This window comes from Falco punctatus, assembly GCF_963210335.1.
Source record: "Falco punctatus genome assembly, chromosome: 8".
Classification (NCBI taxonomy): Eukaryota; Metazoa; Chordata; class Aves; order Falconiformes; family Falconidae; genus Falco; species Falco punctatus.
In genome coordinates this window covers 43,408,012-43,424,706 of record NC_137588.1, presented here as the reverse complement: position 1 = coordinate 43,424,706, position 16,695 = coordinate 43,408,012, and the positions used below count along the sequence as shown (strand labels likewise).

Genomic DNA, 16,695 nt, shown 5'->3' with positions numbered 1-16,695 from the left:
TGACTACTACTTAAAAGCACACTGAATAATGTGCTTTTCCAACATGAATATCATACTGCAGTGACCTAATAGCATTTAAATTCTCTACCAGAATCTGTTGAGAAAAAAACCCTGTACTTTTAACTAACCATATTAGATCAACCTTAACATTTTCTGTAAAAATAAAGTTTACCCATGCACACAACTGCATTTGCATGCTTTCGGTATCTCAGTATCTTCCAAAACAGAAGACAAAAGATAAAAAATTGGACAGGGTAAAGAGAATCACAGATTACAGGATCTGAAATGAGACAGCTACAATTATTGGCTGATCACACTTACTCTGTATTCAACAGCAGTAGACCATTAAAGCCCTTAATACTTTTATGCCTGCATTGTTCACCAGTCTGGCAAAACAGTTTAGTGCTGCTCTAGCTGATGAGGGATCAAATTTTAAACAATTCATAGAAAGCTTACTCTTAGTCAATGGTAGAAAGGAAGAACTGGCTACATTTGAGCAGCATCCTCTTTGGAAACTGTTACAATACTATTTATTCTTTTTTTAATTGGTGCTGAGGCTAAGGAATCTAATCACTCTGCCTGCTGGTGATTTAAGAGTTCAGCTGCTGCTGAGTAGATATACTGGAGTATTTGTACCTTTTGTAACACTTATGTTTAGATTACCAGCCTATTTCAGGGGTACACATAGTTCTAGGCAGGCTCTTTTCCAGGGGGAATTTCTCCTCAGATACCTGACAGTACATGCTACAAAGACTAATTAATTTCTAGACTCTTACATGAATAAAGGAGTACACAGAATTTTGATTAAGGAAATGAGTTAGCCATTTCATCTGAGACAGGAGTGGCATATATTTTGCCCTAGAATAAGAGCCTTGGGAAATGGATTTCTCAGACTTGATTCACCAAGACTGGAAATGCTTGTAAAACAGCAGAAACAGTAAACTTCAAAGTTTTGGGATTAAATAGGGAAGAATTACCTATGCAATTGAACATAATAATAGAGTTGGAAAAAAAACAGTTCTTCCAGTCATTCAGAAAATGTTGACAAAGATTTTTGTTTCACCCACGTAAAACTTGGAAATCCATTTCATAAAAATTACTGCCTTCATTTCAGAGCCGATACATGTTAATCCACCTAATTGATCACTAGACACATGCAAATCATAATTTCAAAGGAAGACTGTTAAATTTTTGTGCTTAATTACTTAAAGTGCATTTAGCAAGTCTTTTTTTCAGGTATCTTGTTGAAGTGACATGTCTACACAGTCGCATTACAGAATACTTGATATAAAGCACCACATACCTGAACTGCTGAAGAAATCTCCCAAATTTAATTTCAAAATACTGTCATTCTAGTAAAGATGTTTTTAAACATGCAATAATAAATTCTTTGCTGTATGGAGAATGTATTCTTTCCTTCATTTCCATCTGAAAAACTTGGGGTTTTGCCTTCTCCCCCTCCCAGAAACCATATAAAAAACATCTCAAAATCCATGTAAAGAATTCAGTACTTAAACAATAAAGAACAGAAAAAAGCAAAGTGCACACTTTCAAAATACATGCTGTGGTTCAATACAGTCATACAAAAGGGAAAAAGATTCTGCTGAAGTGTTGCAAAAAAGTGAACACTTCCAGGAAAACCCAAGAGATTTATGACTGTTTATCTGAAAGCATATCCAATCATTCTTGCTCTATTGTCACCTATTTACAATAGAAAAGGTGAAAAGTTGTCCATCTTCAGGTGTCAAAAAACTAGATCCAAGAATAGAGAAACAAAAAAACCTCCATGACACTGCTGCAAGCGCTTCTGTCTTAGCAAAGTAACTAACACCAGCATATTGATATTACTTTTTAAAACTGGATCGATGGGTAATTTTTTCTGCGAGACCTTTTCTCTCAGCTCCATCACTGAAAAGGGAAACTAACATACTAAGCAGGAAACACACAATTCCAAACGATCCCATTTAATCTTGCCAGCCCCAATTCATTCATTCCAAATTCAGCAGCACATGGCTTGCATGTGTAAAGCAGCAGTGACTCCACAAATTTATCTGGAGTAGTTGGCAACCAGATGCCCCTACATTCCAACCCCCCAAAGAAGTTACTGCTATGATGTTGCCCCTATGATTTTTTTAACGACTTGCTATTTTAGTGTGAAAATACTCGATTTACTTTTAATACAGATAAAAGACTCCCTATGGAACTCAACTAAACTTCTATCCAAATATTCCCCGGGATTCAGATATACAGACATGTATGTTTCAATGCTTTAGTTTTACTTAAAAGTTGTTTCAGCATTTCCAAAGATACTTCTGTCCATTATAGCATGGAAACTTTGTAACATTTTAGAAGTTAAACACATGTTTTGCAAAACCCTTCAAACTACTACCTTCAGAACAAACCCACAGAAAACAACCCTCTCTCCAAACAACCACTCCCCCAAAACTCCCCCACATCCAAAAAACCCACAACACATCATCAAATCCATTAAAATAAAAAGGCCAAAATATGTTTCAGTATCATTACAGGTAGCCTTAGGATTTAATTCCTCTACAACAGCTGCAATTTATACAAGTCAGTCCTTCCCTTTTTCATCCAAAAGTATATCCACTAGTGTATCTGAAACACAGTAACTTAACCTGGTAAAAGAACTATCCCCTCCACACCAATCAAAGCCATTAAATGGTGATTGTCTCATCATTTATACTAATTAGGGATGTGTCTTCACATTAAAACAAAACTTGAGCTTTGTCAGAAAAGCACAAAGCTGTAGTAATCTGAATTTCTTCACAGACTTCAATTGTTCTGCACATATTATAACACTAAAAGTGAAATGAAATGGTTTTTTCCTAAAATATAACCAAAGGAGATTTACATAGCCATCTGACAATTTTGTCTCAGTGACAGACTGTTCAGAGCTCAGAGGACACAGTCTAGTTTGGTAAAAAAGTTGCTCTAAACTGATTTGGGTTCACAGGAAAAGAAACAAAGAGAGTTTATTTAAAGTGGCTTGTAGGGGTTCATAGACTAATTAGTGCCACTTTTTATGTAATCTTATCTATGCCACTATGGTAGAAAGCTCAACAAATTTTTCTGCCTGTTTCCTAACTAGTGTAGTAATTTTAATTTTTTATGAAGTTAAAATCTTACATAATTTGACAAGTAATAATAAAGGCTTTTCTGAATTGTGTTCCCGCTGTAGTAAATGTTTCTGCAGTAACAAAGTTAAGGTGCAGCAACTCTTTTTTACAAACACAGAACTACTGCAAATAAAGACAGATTCCTGTACAAAAGGAAGTTAAAGCATTACAAACAGCATAGTAGTTTCTGTTCAAGCTTAATAAAGTAAATAGCTGCACTGGAAAATATTCTGTTCTGGGCTTTATGCCATACAGGAAGGGTGTTGGAATATGTCAGTGTCCATAATTATTGTCAACAGAAAAAATACAAGAAAGCAACAGTTCAGCTCTTAATTCTTTCACATTACCATTTTAAAGTGAAGTACAATTTACATCTTCTTCTCCCTTGTATTCATGCTAATGTGTTTATACATTTTAAAGTTAAGCTACAGTTTTGAAGTTTGTGTTTCATTAAGTATTGAACACCATTTTAAACTTCTTTTTTCCTTTCATCACAAGTTACTTAATAGTCCACATACTTAATAGCTTTTTTATGAATGGAAAGGGGAGGCGGTTTTAACCTCCTTTTTAAATGAAGAAATACTCCATTATCATTTTTTCTCTAAGGTTAAGAAAAAGATAGCATTTCCTGGGTAGGAAAGGGAATGCTAACAACGCCTTTTTACTGTATACTTATGTATCAACCTATTACAGACAATGCTGTCATAACTGTATGTTCACAGCTTAAACAATTGCTATTGCATGAAAACCGCACAAAAGCAATTCTGGACGATAATCACAGCAGTCAGGTTATTGGCTGGTGATCACTAATAATTATAGTACTGCCATTTATTGCAAAGCTGCTCATCAACTAAGCTAGCATTATGAGCATGTTATTGGTGAACTGCAAAATAATATGAACCAACTTAAAATCACCACAAATGTACTTTTAAGCAAACGAGTTCTAATTTACATTTGTGATAAGCTAAGATGGGCACAAGGCAAACTGCTGTCTCAGACAAGAAGTGGCTTAAGATCACTGGAACTCAGTTGCCTGGGATTACTTGTATCTTGATAGCTTCCAGCATTAATATCCTTCTCATTGGAAGATTTAATAATATGAGTTGCTATTGTCACCTTATAATACTTTTGAAACTACTAATTTAGTCATGAAAATAAAGATTCAAATTCCATTATCCTGCATAAAATCTTCATTTAAGAATGAGGGTTCTATGGGTAAGAAATCTCTTCATACCAAGACAATATAACCTAACTCTCAACTTTTTTAAAAAATACGAATATGGGACAACATATGAGAACTAATACATCAAGTGGTTGCATTCAGAGTTAATATATTGAATCAAGCACTGATTTATCTTAAAAGAAGTTCTGAAACAGAGACAGCAAAGCAGATTTATTCTGAAATTCAGAAGCTAAAATTTACATATTATGCCAAGAATGACAATAATTATTTCTAGTTCTGACAGTAAAAGAAGAACTATCACTTCTCTCTGTGTTCTTAGAAAACAAACAAAAAACCCAAGAAGAAAAAACCCGACAAACCCAAAAACTGTAGCTAGAATGTTTCTTTGTAAAACTGCAATTTTTCCTCCCTTGAATGACCTTTACAAATCATGGCAGAACTTGATTTCAAACACAATCTTACGCTCCCTATTGAGACTATCACCAAGATAAAAATCCATAAAGGTGTTGCAGATTTAAAATATATTACTACCTTGGTACTGATAACTGAAACCAAATTCAAAAGTTTAAAATTTACTCTTTAACAAAATATAATTAATCATACCAAATCTTTATGAGCAAATTTCTGTAAAACTGTACACAACTTTGCAGAATGTACAAAAAGAACTGGCTTTCAGTGTTGCAAACTTCTGCACTAGCTTTTCTTTTTTACACAATAGACCTGCATTTTAAGTCTGATTTACGACAATAGTGCATATTTCCAAGGGATACAGAATACCATAATAATGCCTCTGTTCAATGCAATTAAATGAACCCTTTATATTCAGATTCTAACATTCTGATACACAAAATATGCTATACTAACTCTAGGCAACATATTTTAGAAACCGATTTTTTTTCCCAGCAATGCAATAAGTAGCAATGGTTAAGTCCACAACGCACACTGTTTCTGAATGGCTGAAAACAAGGTATATACCTGTTCCTTTACAGAAGCTAAAATGGTAGTGGCAGTAGTCTCTGGTTCCATGCCTGGGCCTGTGGAAGTTTCCCGTGTTGTCTGCGGCAGACCCTCCTCCACCATTGGGGTCTGCTCAGGGGCTGGCATTTTGCCTGTAATAACAATATTTTACAATAGTTTACATTTTGAGTCAGTGATGTTTAATATTCAAGTTTTCAGGATTATAAATTTGTCTTTTATTCTAAAACCTTTCCAAACAACTAAACTAGCAGAGAACTTTGTATTATTAATGTCAATGTGTTGCTATTACTGTGCTTCATCTTCACAAATTGAAATCAGAACTACATACAGAACGTGATGGCCAGGTAGGTGCAAGCAGGCAGCACGATGTTTAAAGATTATTTTTAAAATACTATTTTGTGGTAGTTACTAGAAGTAGCAAAATCCAAGATGTGTGGCAAAATACTGTTGTTAAACATTAAGAACACCTAGGAACAGTAAAAGTCTACTTTTTTTTTTTACTTTACGTGCAGTTTTTAGCATAAAACATGACATGTGAGAGCAGAATACTTTGCTGTTAGGAACAAACCATGGAAGAGACTAATTATGGTAATAAAAAAATGTGAATAAAGCTTCTAGTGCTCTTTTTGCAAAAGAGGAAATTAAAACACTGAAGTTAAACCAATTGCTCTGGGCTACAGATAGTGTGGAAAGGACCAGCAGGATTAGCGTTCAAGAATCCCAAGCTTCATTATTGCAGAGGCAGCACACTAACGATTTCAGTACATGTAAAAAAGGCAATTAATTTATTTAACTACAGAAGTCACTATTAACTAATATTACAGAAGTAGTTATGAAGTGTGTTTAACACTTTTAAAACAGCAAGTAGGTAGTATTCGTGCAGCTTCTACACATACATCATGCTTTAATTTCCTTCAGAATAAAGAAAATAAAGCTCATGAGGTCTAATGTTAGAAGTAGTCATTATTTCTGATTTTAGATTTCCAGAAGAGACTCACTCAATATTCCTAGAGACAAATATGAACAGCAGTTTTCTTCCCTTCATTTCACAAAGATCAAGGAGCAGCTTACACTGCAAACGGACTCCAAGGCTGGGAATGGACTCATAAGACCTCTCAGTCCTGACTTGTTTTAACCACGACCATCCCTTCTCCACCACCTGCCTTTTAAATGCTGAATCAGCATAAAGCTGGGCACACAATACCCTAAAAGACACAGAACACCCTACAAGACTGGCGATTGTGCTGTAAAGCTGTGTGTTCCTGATTTGCTTGGAAGAGCAGTTGAGCTGACCCTCAAGGGATCTCTTCTGCAACCACCGTACAAGATCACTCATCCTCCTGGGACACTTTCTGCACTTGTGCCTAATAGACAGAGGCCAAGCACAAGTAAAGCGCTATGTTGTCAGAGGACTTCTATGCTACTACAGGCAGCCTTGGGCAGAAAAGGTGAGTGGAAATGAAGGGAGACAATGTAAGAAGTTGTACTTTCATTCTGCTTCATGTACAGCAGCATGTGCACTGTCAGAGGGGTGACTTCTGTCCAGGCTTACGAGCCACTTCAAGTGCATTAGCTGGCAGTCATTATTAACCACGCTACTCTAGTCTGCTAAAAGAGCCAGTAACAGAGTTAATGGGCAGCTTCGCATCAGCCACTAAGGCAATCACTCTGCTTCAGGAAACTAAAGCGAGGTGAGCAGTGAGAGGCAGCGGAGCGGTCACACGGGTAACACCGGGTGCAGGAGCCTGGTCACTCTACAGCTTACCTACCACTGCGAGTGGAAACAGAAAAGCTGCTTCTAAAGGCACATCCGAGCAGCAGCCTCACAGGGCTCGGCGGCTGCCTGGAGAAGGGCCTCTCCCCACCTCAGCGACTGCACGGGTGGCACCGGGAGGCTGCCCAGCGCCTGAAAAGGGTCTGTACCAACAGCCTGTCCTCACCTTGTGGCCGTATGGCATTTACCTTCCGGAACAAGGAAAAAGAAATCGCACCGATAGCCCACCGCCAGGTTTCCGGCGTCGGGACTGGGGGAGAGGTGAGGAGGCTGGTTCAGCCACACAAAGCACAGCTCCCAGGCCTTCCCTGGCCTCACCTTCCAACGGGCAGTAAGGGCCTCGCCACGCTCTGCCCCTTCTCCTCGGCCAACAAAACGAAGCCTCAAGCTGCCTTTCGTCCTCCCCCGTCACAGCCACAGCCCCGCCGGCCCCAGCGCGGCCCGCCCCGCCACCTCGCCCCCTGAGGGCGACGCCCCGCCGCCGCGCTACCGCGGCAGCCCTCCCCCTGGTGCCGGGGCTCTGGCGAGAGACCGGGGTCGCCAGCAGGAGAACGGCCGCCGCCCGCCGGCCCTCCCCTGCCTGCGGCTCCTGGCCGCTCCCCGCGCCGCCCGCCGGGGCTGCGCTGCAGGGCTGCGGGAGGGCCCGGCGCCGCCGGCGGGGAGGCGCGGGAGCGGGCACCGCCGAGGCCTCCAGCCGCCACGGCAGCGAGAACGAGGGTGGTCTGTTGACAGGATGAACGACAGGGAAGAGCGGAGCAAGAGCGGAGCAAAGGATAGCCACCATTTCTTCCACTGTTTCTTAATCACACCCTGCCAATCTCAATCTGTGCCGAAAGACCCGTCAGTCTGTGTCAGAAGGAGCCCAAGGTGGGTCCCACACCTGGAACAGAACTTACTTTCGGAGAACAGATAGACACGGCATGACATGCTACTTGGCCCCTGGGGTACGGCCAAACGAATGACCAGCCACACCTGGGTATTTCTGAAACATTTGTATTCATTTCAAGCTTGCCAGTAGAAGGGCTGCCACAGCGAGATTTTCATAAGCCAACCGCCAGCCCGGCCTGCATCTAGAGCTTCACGGAGCCTTGTTTCTACAAGAACCAAACAAACAGCATTCAAGCCAGCAGAATAAACCCTGTGCTCTGATAGTAATATAAGGGGATTTTGACAAGTCAGAGTGAAAGATGTAACTTCAAGGTTTTAGAAAATAAAAATTTATTCTTTTCAGGTTTTACTTGTAAAAAATCAGCTTTCATCAAGCCGCAATAACCCAAAGAATCACAGAACACACGTTAGAATTCCCTGGGTCATACCTGGTCTTTTAAATCGTTCCCACAGTTCTTTTATGACTACAACACAGTGTTTCAGGGTTCTAAATGGACTGCTAAATTTGCAAGCATATCATGAAGTAATAAAACTACCCAGTCAAGCTTTTCCTTCACCTAGGAATATTTGCAAAGTAATCAAGAGGCCAAATACCAAAACCTCTCAGAAGTTAAGTTACACATGAGCTTCATTCAGAGCCAGGCTGCTTTCTGCCTATCCAGCCCAGCATATGTCCACCGTCTGGTGGGACATCCAAGTGAGAAGCACAAAATACAGTACAATAATAAAGCCAATCTTTAAAATAAATCAATAAATAGCAGCACTGAATTCTTAATTATGCCGAGTTATGCATGTCTGTAGCCTTAAATCAATTAAATACTTAGATGTGTCGTGGTTTAACCCCAGTGGCAGTTCAGCCCCACACAGCACTCGCTCACACCCCTTGCAGTGGGATGGGGAAAGAATCAAAGTGCTATAAAAGTACTAAAAAAAGTAGTGCCAATTCCTTGTAAGTGATCACTTTCAAAGCATATTGTCTAAATGAATGCTTAAAACTGGACAACAAAAATACTACAAGAAGATGGTATGAGCACAGATGTGAGATGATCCAGTTTCCTTTTCCATTATTTTATCTGCCACTCTCTTAATACCCCAACACTGTGAAGTAAATCTTCAACCTATCTGTAATAAATTCCTGTAACAAACCAGTCAAGACAATGTCCATCTGAACTAGCTGGAAGGTATGGTAATTTGTCTGAACAGAAAACACACACAATAGTGAGTCTCTAATAATAACAACACTCAGATTAAACCAATCAAATTAATTATTAATGAAGATGTCAGTGTTAAATGTACATCTCAGTGCTAAGAGGTGTAATTAGAGAGCTATACCCTTCCACACAAGCAGTTGCTTTAACTGCCGTTCTTTCAATTAACACACTCCTTGGCAAAGTTACTGATTTTCTAATCTCAATTCCAAGATTAGACAACTGTTGGCTTTGATCCTACAAACACTTACGTACATGCTTAGGCTAACGCAAATGAGTATGCTCGTTCACTCCAACCTCCTGCGTGGCCAGGCAGCTGCTTGTTGCACAAGCTCAGGTGCTGTGGCACAAAGAGGAAGGAACCAGGATGTTCCCTACAGCCCAGCCCCACCAGGACCCCAGACCCCGCTACCACCTCTCTGCCTAGGCACACTGCTTGAGCAAGGGAACTCACTCACAACCTCAATTTAGATGTCACGTTCACCTTACAGAAGTACCAAACACAGCATTAGTGAGAGCCTTAAAATCAGGCACAAGTAAAACTGGTGAGGAGTTAGCAAGAAAAACCTTTCTTCCCTAGGCAAGCTGCAATTTACTGGCTGAAGATACTCCCTGGACTCAATTGCATTACTCATTCCTTTGGGTATGGATAACTGATTCATTACTGGAAAACAAGCAGCCAGACTCCATCCCTCAAAAAATTGCATTCAGTTATTTTCCCTGTCCCTTGTGTCACGGCCCAGCAGATAGATTCACACAGACAGTCACCCAGAATGGAGACTTTGCTCCTACATCCTTCCTGGTCTGTCCAAACCTTCATCCCCTACAACCCATTGCTGCAGTATCACAGCTACTAAACTGCAATCAGGATGGATGCAGGGCTGCTTTCTACAAACCTTACGTGCACTGATGAGCCACATAATATACACAGGTACCATTTATAAATGCACCCTAAAGTTTCCTTGTATTCCAGCTCTTTTAATTCTCAAATTGCTCCTACACATTCAAGATACTGAGATATATGTAGCCATAATGAACTCATAAAGCCTATCTTGCTGTTCTACTTTGTGTGATGCATTTCAGCATACCTTATTCCAGTCTTAAAATCACTAAATATGAGAGACAAGTTTACAAATCTACATTGTCTGCTATAGCAAAGAATGTATGAGGACTGAAAGATTTAAATGTTTTGAAATGATCTTTTGGTGTATGCTGCAGAACTACAGGTTTGTGAATGGTGTAAACAGTTCTAGTGTAGCTCAAAAGTATAATGCGAGGTGCTTTGAAACTTTGGGGAAGATTACAGCAGAGGAGGAGAACAGTATGAATTTGCTATTGTTTTCTGTGGATTTCAGTTTACAATACAAAAAATGTCTTTTCAATCATTTAAATAATCTTCCAGAAAAATTGTTAAATGCCTCTCTTGTAGAATACACATGAGAAAATTATTAACACTTATTCTGAATTTTGAAAATCTCTATTTGATAGTAAAGGACAAAAGAACAGAAGCAGTGACAATCTAGCTCTATGCTGCCTGGCATTTACATTTTCAAACTAGATGCAAGTGTGCAAGGGAAATGGAGCTGTTCAATTTGAAGCCTCTAGTCTGAAATACCCTACAATAATTCTGAAAATAGCAGCTTTTCTGTCCTCTCTACCATGGGAGGCTCACTCAAATGGCTTCATGAAACCATGCGCTTAGTTGGATCACAGTAAACCAAGCCATCAAAAAGAGTTTGCTTTTTGCTTTCAATCCAGCAAGTGTACAGCAAACCATCTCTTTAGGCAACTGCAACAACTTGCTTGAGTAAACGACGTTTACACAGCCACTTCAGTTGCCTCTTCAGAGAATAACTATTGCCTCCACTGCATGCTATTAGCTCGTTTTCATCTAGCATGTAAAAACACTGACTCCTCAAAACCTCCCAGATGTTCCCCTTCTGTACAAATGCAGCAGCAGAGCTCTTGGCACCCCAGTACTGACGATGGGGCAGATCCACTGGTTTCTTTAGTAACTTGCCAATCCTGGCTTTCATACTGGTCCTCTAAGCATGCAGTGAGGTTGTAGGTTGCCAGTATGGGTAATACTTTCGTTTGTGTCTGGTCAAACAGCTGCAAAGCAAATCGGTTCAGTGAGTTCATCTGACACAAAGCTATGTTTTTTTGCGGGCCAGGCAGGGGTGTATTTTTCTGAACCAGTTGATCTTGCAGCCAGCCAGCCGTACAATCATTGATGCAAGGAAGGAATGTGAATATGGACTTGAGAAGGAGAGAAGAAGTATGAGAAATCACTAAACTGAGAGTAGGGAAACCATGCTTTAGTTCTTCATTCTTGTTAGTATCTACTCCCCACCTTTCACTGCTCCTTCTGTTATTTTCTTAAGAGATACCCAGATAGTTTTGCCAGCACCAAGTAATCCCACTGCTTGTAGAGCAGACTAGGCTCAAGGAGAAGCCAGACCTTTCAGATTCCCTGCAAGACAGTGAAAGGGGTGCTTTTCCACAGCTCCTTACTCACTTTCCTTTGTATTACTCTTGCCTTCCTTACACAGGTTATTGTCCAAAAATTTTTCCTTACCTGTGTTCCCTGTTTCTGAGCCTCCCATTGCTGGCCTGAAGCCAGTAACAACAGTACCTGGAGTAATTTGTGCTGAAAAGGTAATACAATTCTTATTAACGCTGTCCACTAGGAAAGGATAGACTGTATCTATTTCATGAGGGAAACCTGAGAAAAACAAGCAACACCTCATCAGTAAAAATCCTCATTTTTATCTAGCTATAAGATTAACTCAAGCAACAGCAGTAGATCAGAAAGGGCAGCAGAGCAATATTCATTAGTACAGAAGAACAGAGCTCAAATAACCTAAAATCAACTTGCTGAGACACTGACACGTTATTTATTACACAACCAAATATTGCTTAAATCTACACTTAAGCAACAAGGCACATCTCAGCTCTCAGTCAAAGATTCTTCTTTTTTCATCCTTTACAGTACAGGTGAAAGTCAAAACCAAAACAAGACTTACTGCATTGCTACCTTTTTTAAATGAAGACATAATCGTATCTGATCTTTTAGTAACTTCACAGACATGTCAGTACAATTCTAGGTATGAGTAGTTCCCATTAGCTCCATCCTGCTACAAGGATGGAGTGTTGCGCGCCTACAAACGAGGCAGTGATTTACATTCTGAAACTTGGTGCAACCAAGTGACCAAACCAAGACAAACTCTGTATGATTACTCCAGCCTATGGTTACGTGTTTGGATGAAAAGACAGCAGATGAGAACTTACCCACTTGCAAAGATGATTCAAGTAATTAAAAATGGATTATGTGAAGCAACACTACAGGCTGGGGGAGGGCGGCTAGAAAGCTGCCTGCCAGGAAAGGACTGGGGGTGATGGCTGATGGCCGGCTGAACATGAGCCGGCAGCGTGCCCAGTGGCCAACAGCATCCCGGCTTGTGTCAGAAGCAGTGTGGCCAGCAGGACCAGGGCAGCAGTGATGGTTCCCCTGTACTCGGCACTGGTGAGGCCCCACCACCTTGAATCCTGGCTTCAGTATTGGGCCGCCCCCCCCCCCGCAAGAAGGACACTGAGGTGCTGGAGCATGTCCAGAGAAAACGGGGCACGAGCCTGACGGGGGGAGCTGGGGGGGTTCAGCCCGGAGAGGAGGGGGCTCAGGGGGGCCCTGATCGCTCCCTACAGCTCCCTGGAAGGGGGCTGCAGCCAGGGGGGTCGGGCTCTGCTCCCAGGTAACAAGCGACAGGACCAGAGGGAACGGCCTCAAGTGCACCGGGGCAGGGTCAGACTGGGCACTGGGGAACATTTCTTCATGGAAAGGGTGGTCAGGCACTGGGACAGGCTGCCCAGGGACGTGATGGAGTCACCATCCCTGGGGGTATTTAAAAGACGTGTAGCTGTGGTGCTGAGGGACATAGTTTAGTGGTGGGCTTGGCAGCACTGGGTTAATGGTTGGGCTCAATGGTCTTAAAGGCCTTTCCAACCCAAATAATTCTATGATTCTATGGCCCAAATCTTTACATGAAAAACAGCTTTTAAAGTTTCCAGATGCAGTAAGTCAAGATACTTCAAATACCATGCTAGAGGGTAAGCTTTCTGTTCAGATATCACTTTTCTATATGGACATTAATAGCGCAAAAGTTTTGTTCACGTGGACTTAAGGATGAAACCAGGCAAGCAAACACCTGATGGAAACATGAAAGAAACAGACTTCTATAATGTCAGGATAACGCCCCCCCAACCTGCACAATTGTGCAGAGTCTCACAGTAACAGAAGAAACGTACATGCAACTTATACACTGCCCAAGAAATGTGGGAGATAAATTTAGCAGCAAGATAGTTAAAGGCAAGACCTTCCTCATTTCTTTTCAGGATACATTTTTTCCCCCTTCTTTTTTTTTAATTTTATTTAAATACATGCAGGTTCAAAAGGCATGTGGTACTATGTCCTTTTTTAAATGTTTAAAATGATTACCCTAGGTTTTGAGTAAATGTATTTCTGTTACAGCTCCTAGTAGAAGACAGTCTTTTTCTTTTTGGCCGATGGCTACATACTTTAACTTCACTCTAGTAAGCAGGCAAGATTCTATAACTGCAAATATCCAGTTGTAACATGCTCATGAGATTAGTATTTTTTATAGCTTTCAAACCAACTATTCACCAGAAGAGATCAGACAGGTATAGCAAGACGACCATTTTGAATAAAGGCATATTTACAACAATATCCTTCAAGGCCTGAGGCACCATTTGTAGCTCACCTTAAAAAAAAAACCTTTGTCATCTAAAGGATATCTGGAGAGCGTTCCCACTTCACAAATGTATAAAGTACCACAACCTAATTGGCAACCAACAGAGTTTTCAGTAGTTTAAGTTAACAAGGCTCCATGCCTTAAAGAAAAGACAAATGACAGACCCCAACGTGAACCCTTCCTTTGGACCACCCCAAGACTGTATTGCTCTGTTCTGCTGATATACCTGAACCCACCACCATTCAGAACCACCTCAACAGCACACAGTGCTCAAAACCAGTTCTGCAGACTGGCAAACAGACAGATTTACCTCGAGGAATGAAGTTCAGTCTTATCCTAGTGCAGACTGAGGAGGAGGCGGGATATGTAGGATCACAGAAGGATTTCTGATTTTCCAAACAGGCTGTCAGGTGAAAAGACATTCATCAACTATTCATTCAACCATTCATAGAAGGATACATTCTTAGTTTGGCATTGTAATAGCCTCAACTAATTTAGGGTATGAAGTCATTCAGAATGAATGTCACAGAACAACATAACTTAAAAACTGTAACAGCTGAGTAACTGCTGTGCATGTATGCTGTGCAGCACTACTACTGAATGCTTGCAAAGTGTAGGACCCCCAAACTGATGCTTTTGCAGTCTCCCACCTGAAAACTCCTAGAAACAAGCAAAAAGGAGTTAAACTGAGAATAACTTTAAGTAAAGATAAAAACACTACCAAGCAGAACAACAGCTGCAGCTGCTATTCAACTTCCTCTTACATTTTCTCCTAGCCCTGTAAAATTATTACTGAAGCATCAGTCTATAAATTATCGGTAGATAATGTACACTAACTGTAGGCAGATATATTTCAACTGGAAGCATTATAAACCCAAATTTATTTTATATGCATTTATAGAAGTATGCTTCTCAATTTTGTCATATAGTATATTGGGAAAAAATTATTACATAAACAATTTTCCCAATGATTAAAATTAACAGCTACAACCACGATTCTAAAAGACAGCTGAAGAGTTACAGATTTCCACAGTTCCCCATTTTGCCAACCCAAATGTTAGAAGGGATGAGGTGTAACGCGTATCGCTGAGATGGTCTGGAACTAGACACACTACCAAGCCCCTGTTGCCTTTAAAAAACCACCAGACTAGATCAGTGGTGTGATTTCACTTACAACACAGGCTCACGTATTTTTCCTGACATGGCAGTCTCCATCTCTCCATTGAGAACCACAATTCAGGAATGAGTGACCAACAAGCAGCAGCGTAAATCAGGTTTAGCAGGGAGAAAAATCCAACTATGCCCTTGCAAAATTCTGAAACTGATGATGTTTAAACTTCAGCTTTTACTCTGAACACACTTACAAGTTCTTTAAGGCAACCTATGGTTGTTCGTGCTCAAATAGCTACTACAAAAATGTCAAGCTCCTGCATGATATAGATTCGGGAATACCACTGTTCTCTAGTAAACATGGCTATGGCTGAGCAAAAGGTTTTACCAAAATGAAGCTTTATCAATTACTAAACTGCAGTTTACTCTTCATTTTGTCTTGAAACAGAACTGCACAGGAAAAATCAAGTTTACTGCTACAAATGCTCTACACTGCAAACTTTGGTATTTAAGCAAATGGAGCTCTCCCCTCTTCTCCAAGCTAGAAGCTAAAAAAAAAAAAGTGCACATAGTAGCAAATTCTACAGGAATCAAGAGAACAAGCTTCTGGTTTTTAAGGCCAAAATTACTCATATTTCAATCAGTTCTCCAATCTTCCCAAAAAAGAGGTATAATCGGTGTAATTTTTCTGAGGTATGTTTGACTTTGTTTACCCTTAAAAACTTTAAGTACTAGTGGCAAGATTACACATTACAGAGAATTTAGTATTTCTACTAATACTTTATAAAAAGGTGAAGAGCTATAAAGCACCAAAATTTACAAGTGACATTACAATTAGAGGAGAGCTAAGACAACTGAGTAACTTGAGGGAAAACCATGACGCAAGGTGAATAAGCTAATATTGATAAATATAAAATTATATTTATTCCTATGAAAGCGAACCACATGCATTCCCATAGTAGGGGGCAGATGATAGAAACATGGAGTTAGACATACTTAGGTTAAAATGTTTCGCAAGGCATAAAGACTTTTTGCACAAGTGCCATAAGGGAAAAAAGTCAGGACAACAGAACATTAAATAATATCAATAATTTTACCCACACACTGAAATAGATGCCCAGAGCACAGAATGTAGACAATTCACTCTACAGCAACAAGAAAATTTGAAGGGATAGAAAACTATATACTGAAGGAATGAAGATTAAATGTGGAAACAGTCAAGAAGGGAAAAAAATACTGCATGATGGCAAACAGTTCAGGTTTTTTTACTGATGCTCATTTAAAACAAGAAGAAACTCTCAAACCAGCATTTACAGGCTTCCTGTTGTGTGGAAGTATTGCATCTTTATGCTGCACTATACGATGACGTTAAGATGTGATTTTCTTCTCTCAGTGAAAAACATTTCCTCCTGTAAAGTCTGCTACAGGCATAGAATTCTGTCACGAGATTATAGTATTTTGCATCAAAGTTTACCAGTTGGAGACACAGTTTAGACAGCTTTCCTGCCTCAGTTCCTGAAAGACTTAAAATATGACTCAAATGTATTTTAAAGCTCAAAACCAAAGTTTCAAAGTAATCTCAAATACTGGTCACAACATCATTCATATTTCTACCTTTTAATTCTCTGCCCCATATTCTAGTCTA

At 40.1% G+C, this 16,695-nt stretch overlaps 1 protein-coding gene across 4 annotated transcripts in view; it reads right to left on the bottom strand.

Annotated features, from left to right (window-relative positions):
• The window catches only part of PKP4 (plakophilin 4), a 101,714-nt gene that overhangs the window by 67,485 nt on the left and 17,534 nt on the right, over positions 1–16,695 (bottom strand). For 2 of the 4 annotated variants that reach the window (XM_080398672.1, XM_080398673.1), the window contains exon 2: positions 5,299–5,432. In XM_080398672.1, the coding sequence (XP_080254798.1) occupies positions 5,299–5,432 (134 nt within the window). Of the gene's footprint in view, positions 1–5,298; positions 5,434–16,695 lie in introns of those variants that run through there. The other 2 variants (XM_080398674.1, XM_080398675.1) reach the window with 1 other exon arrangement.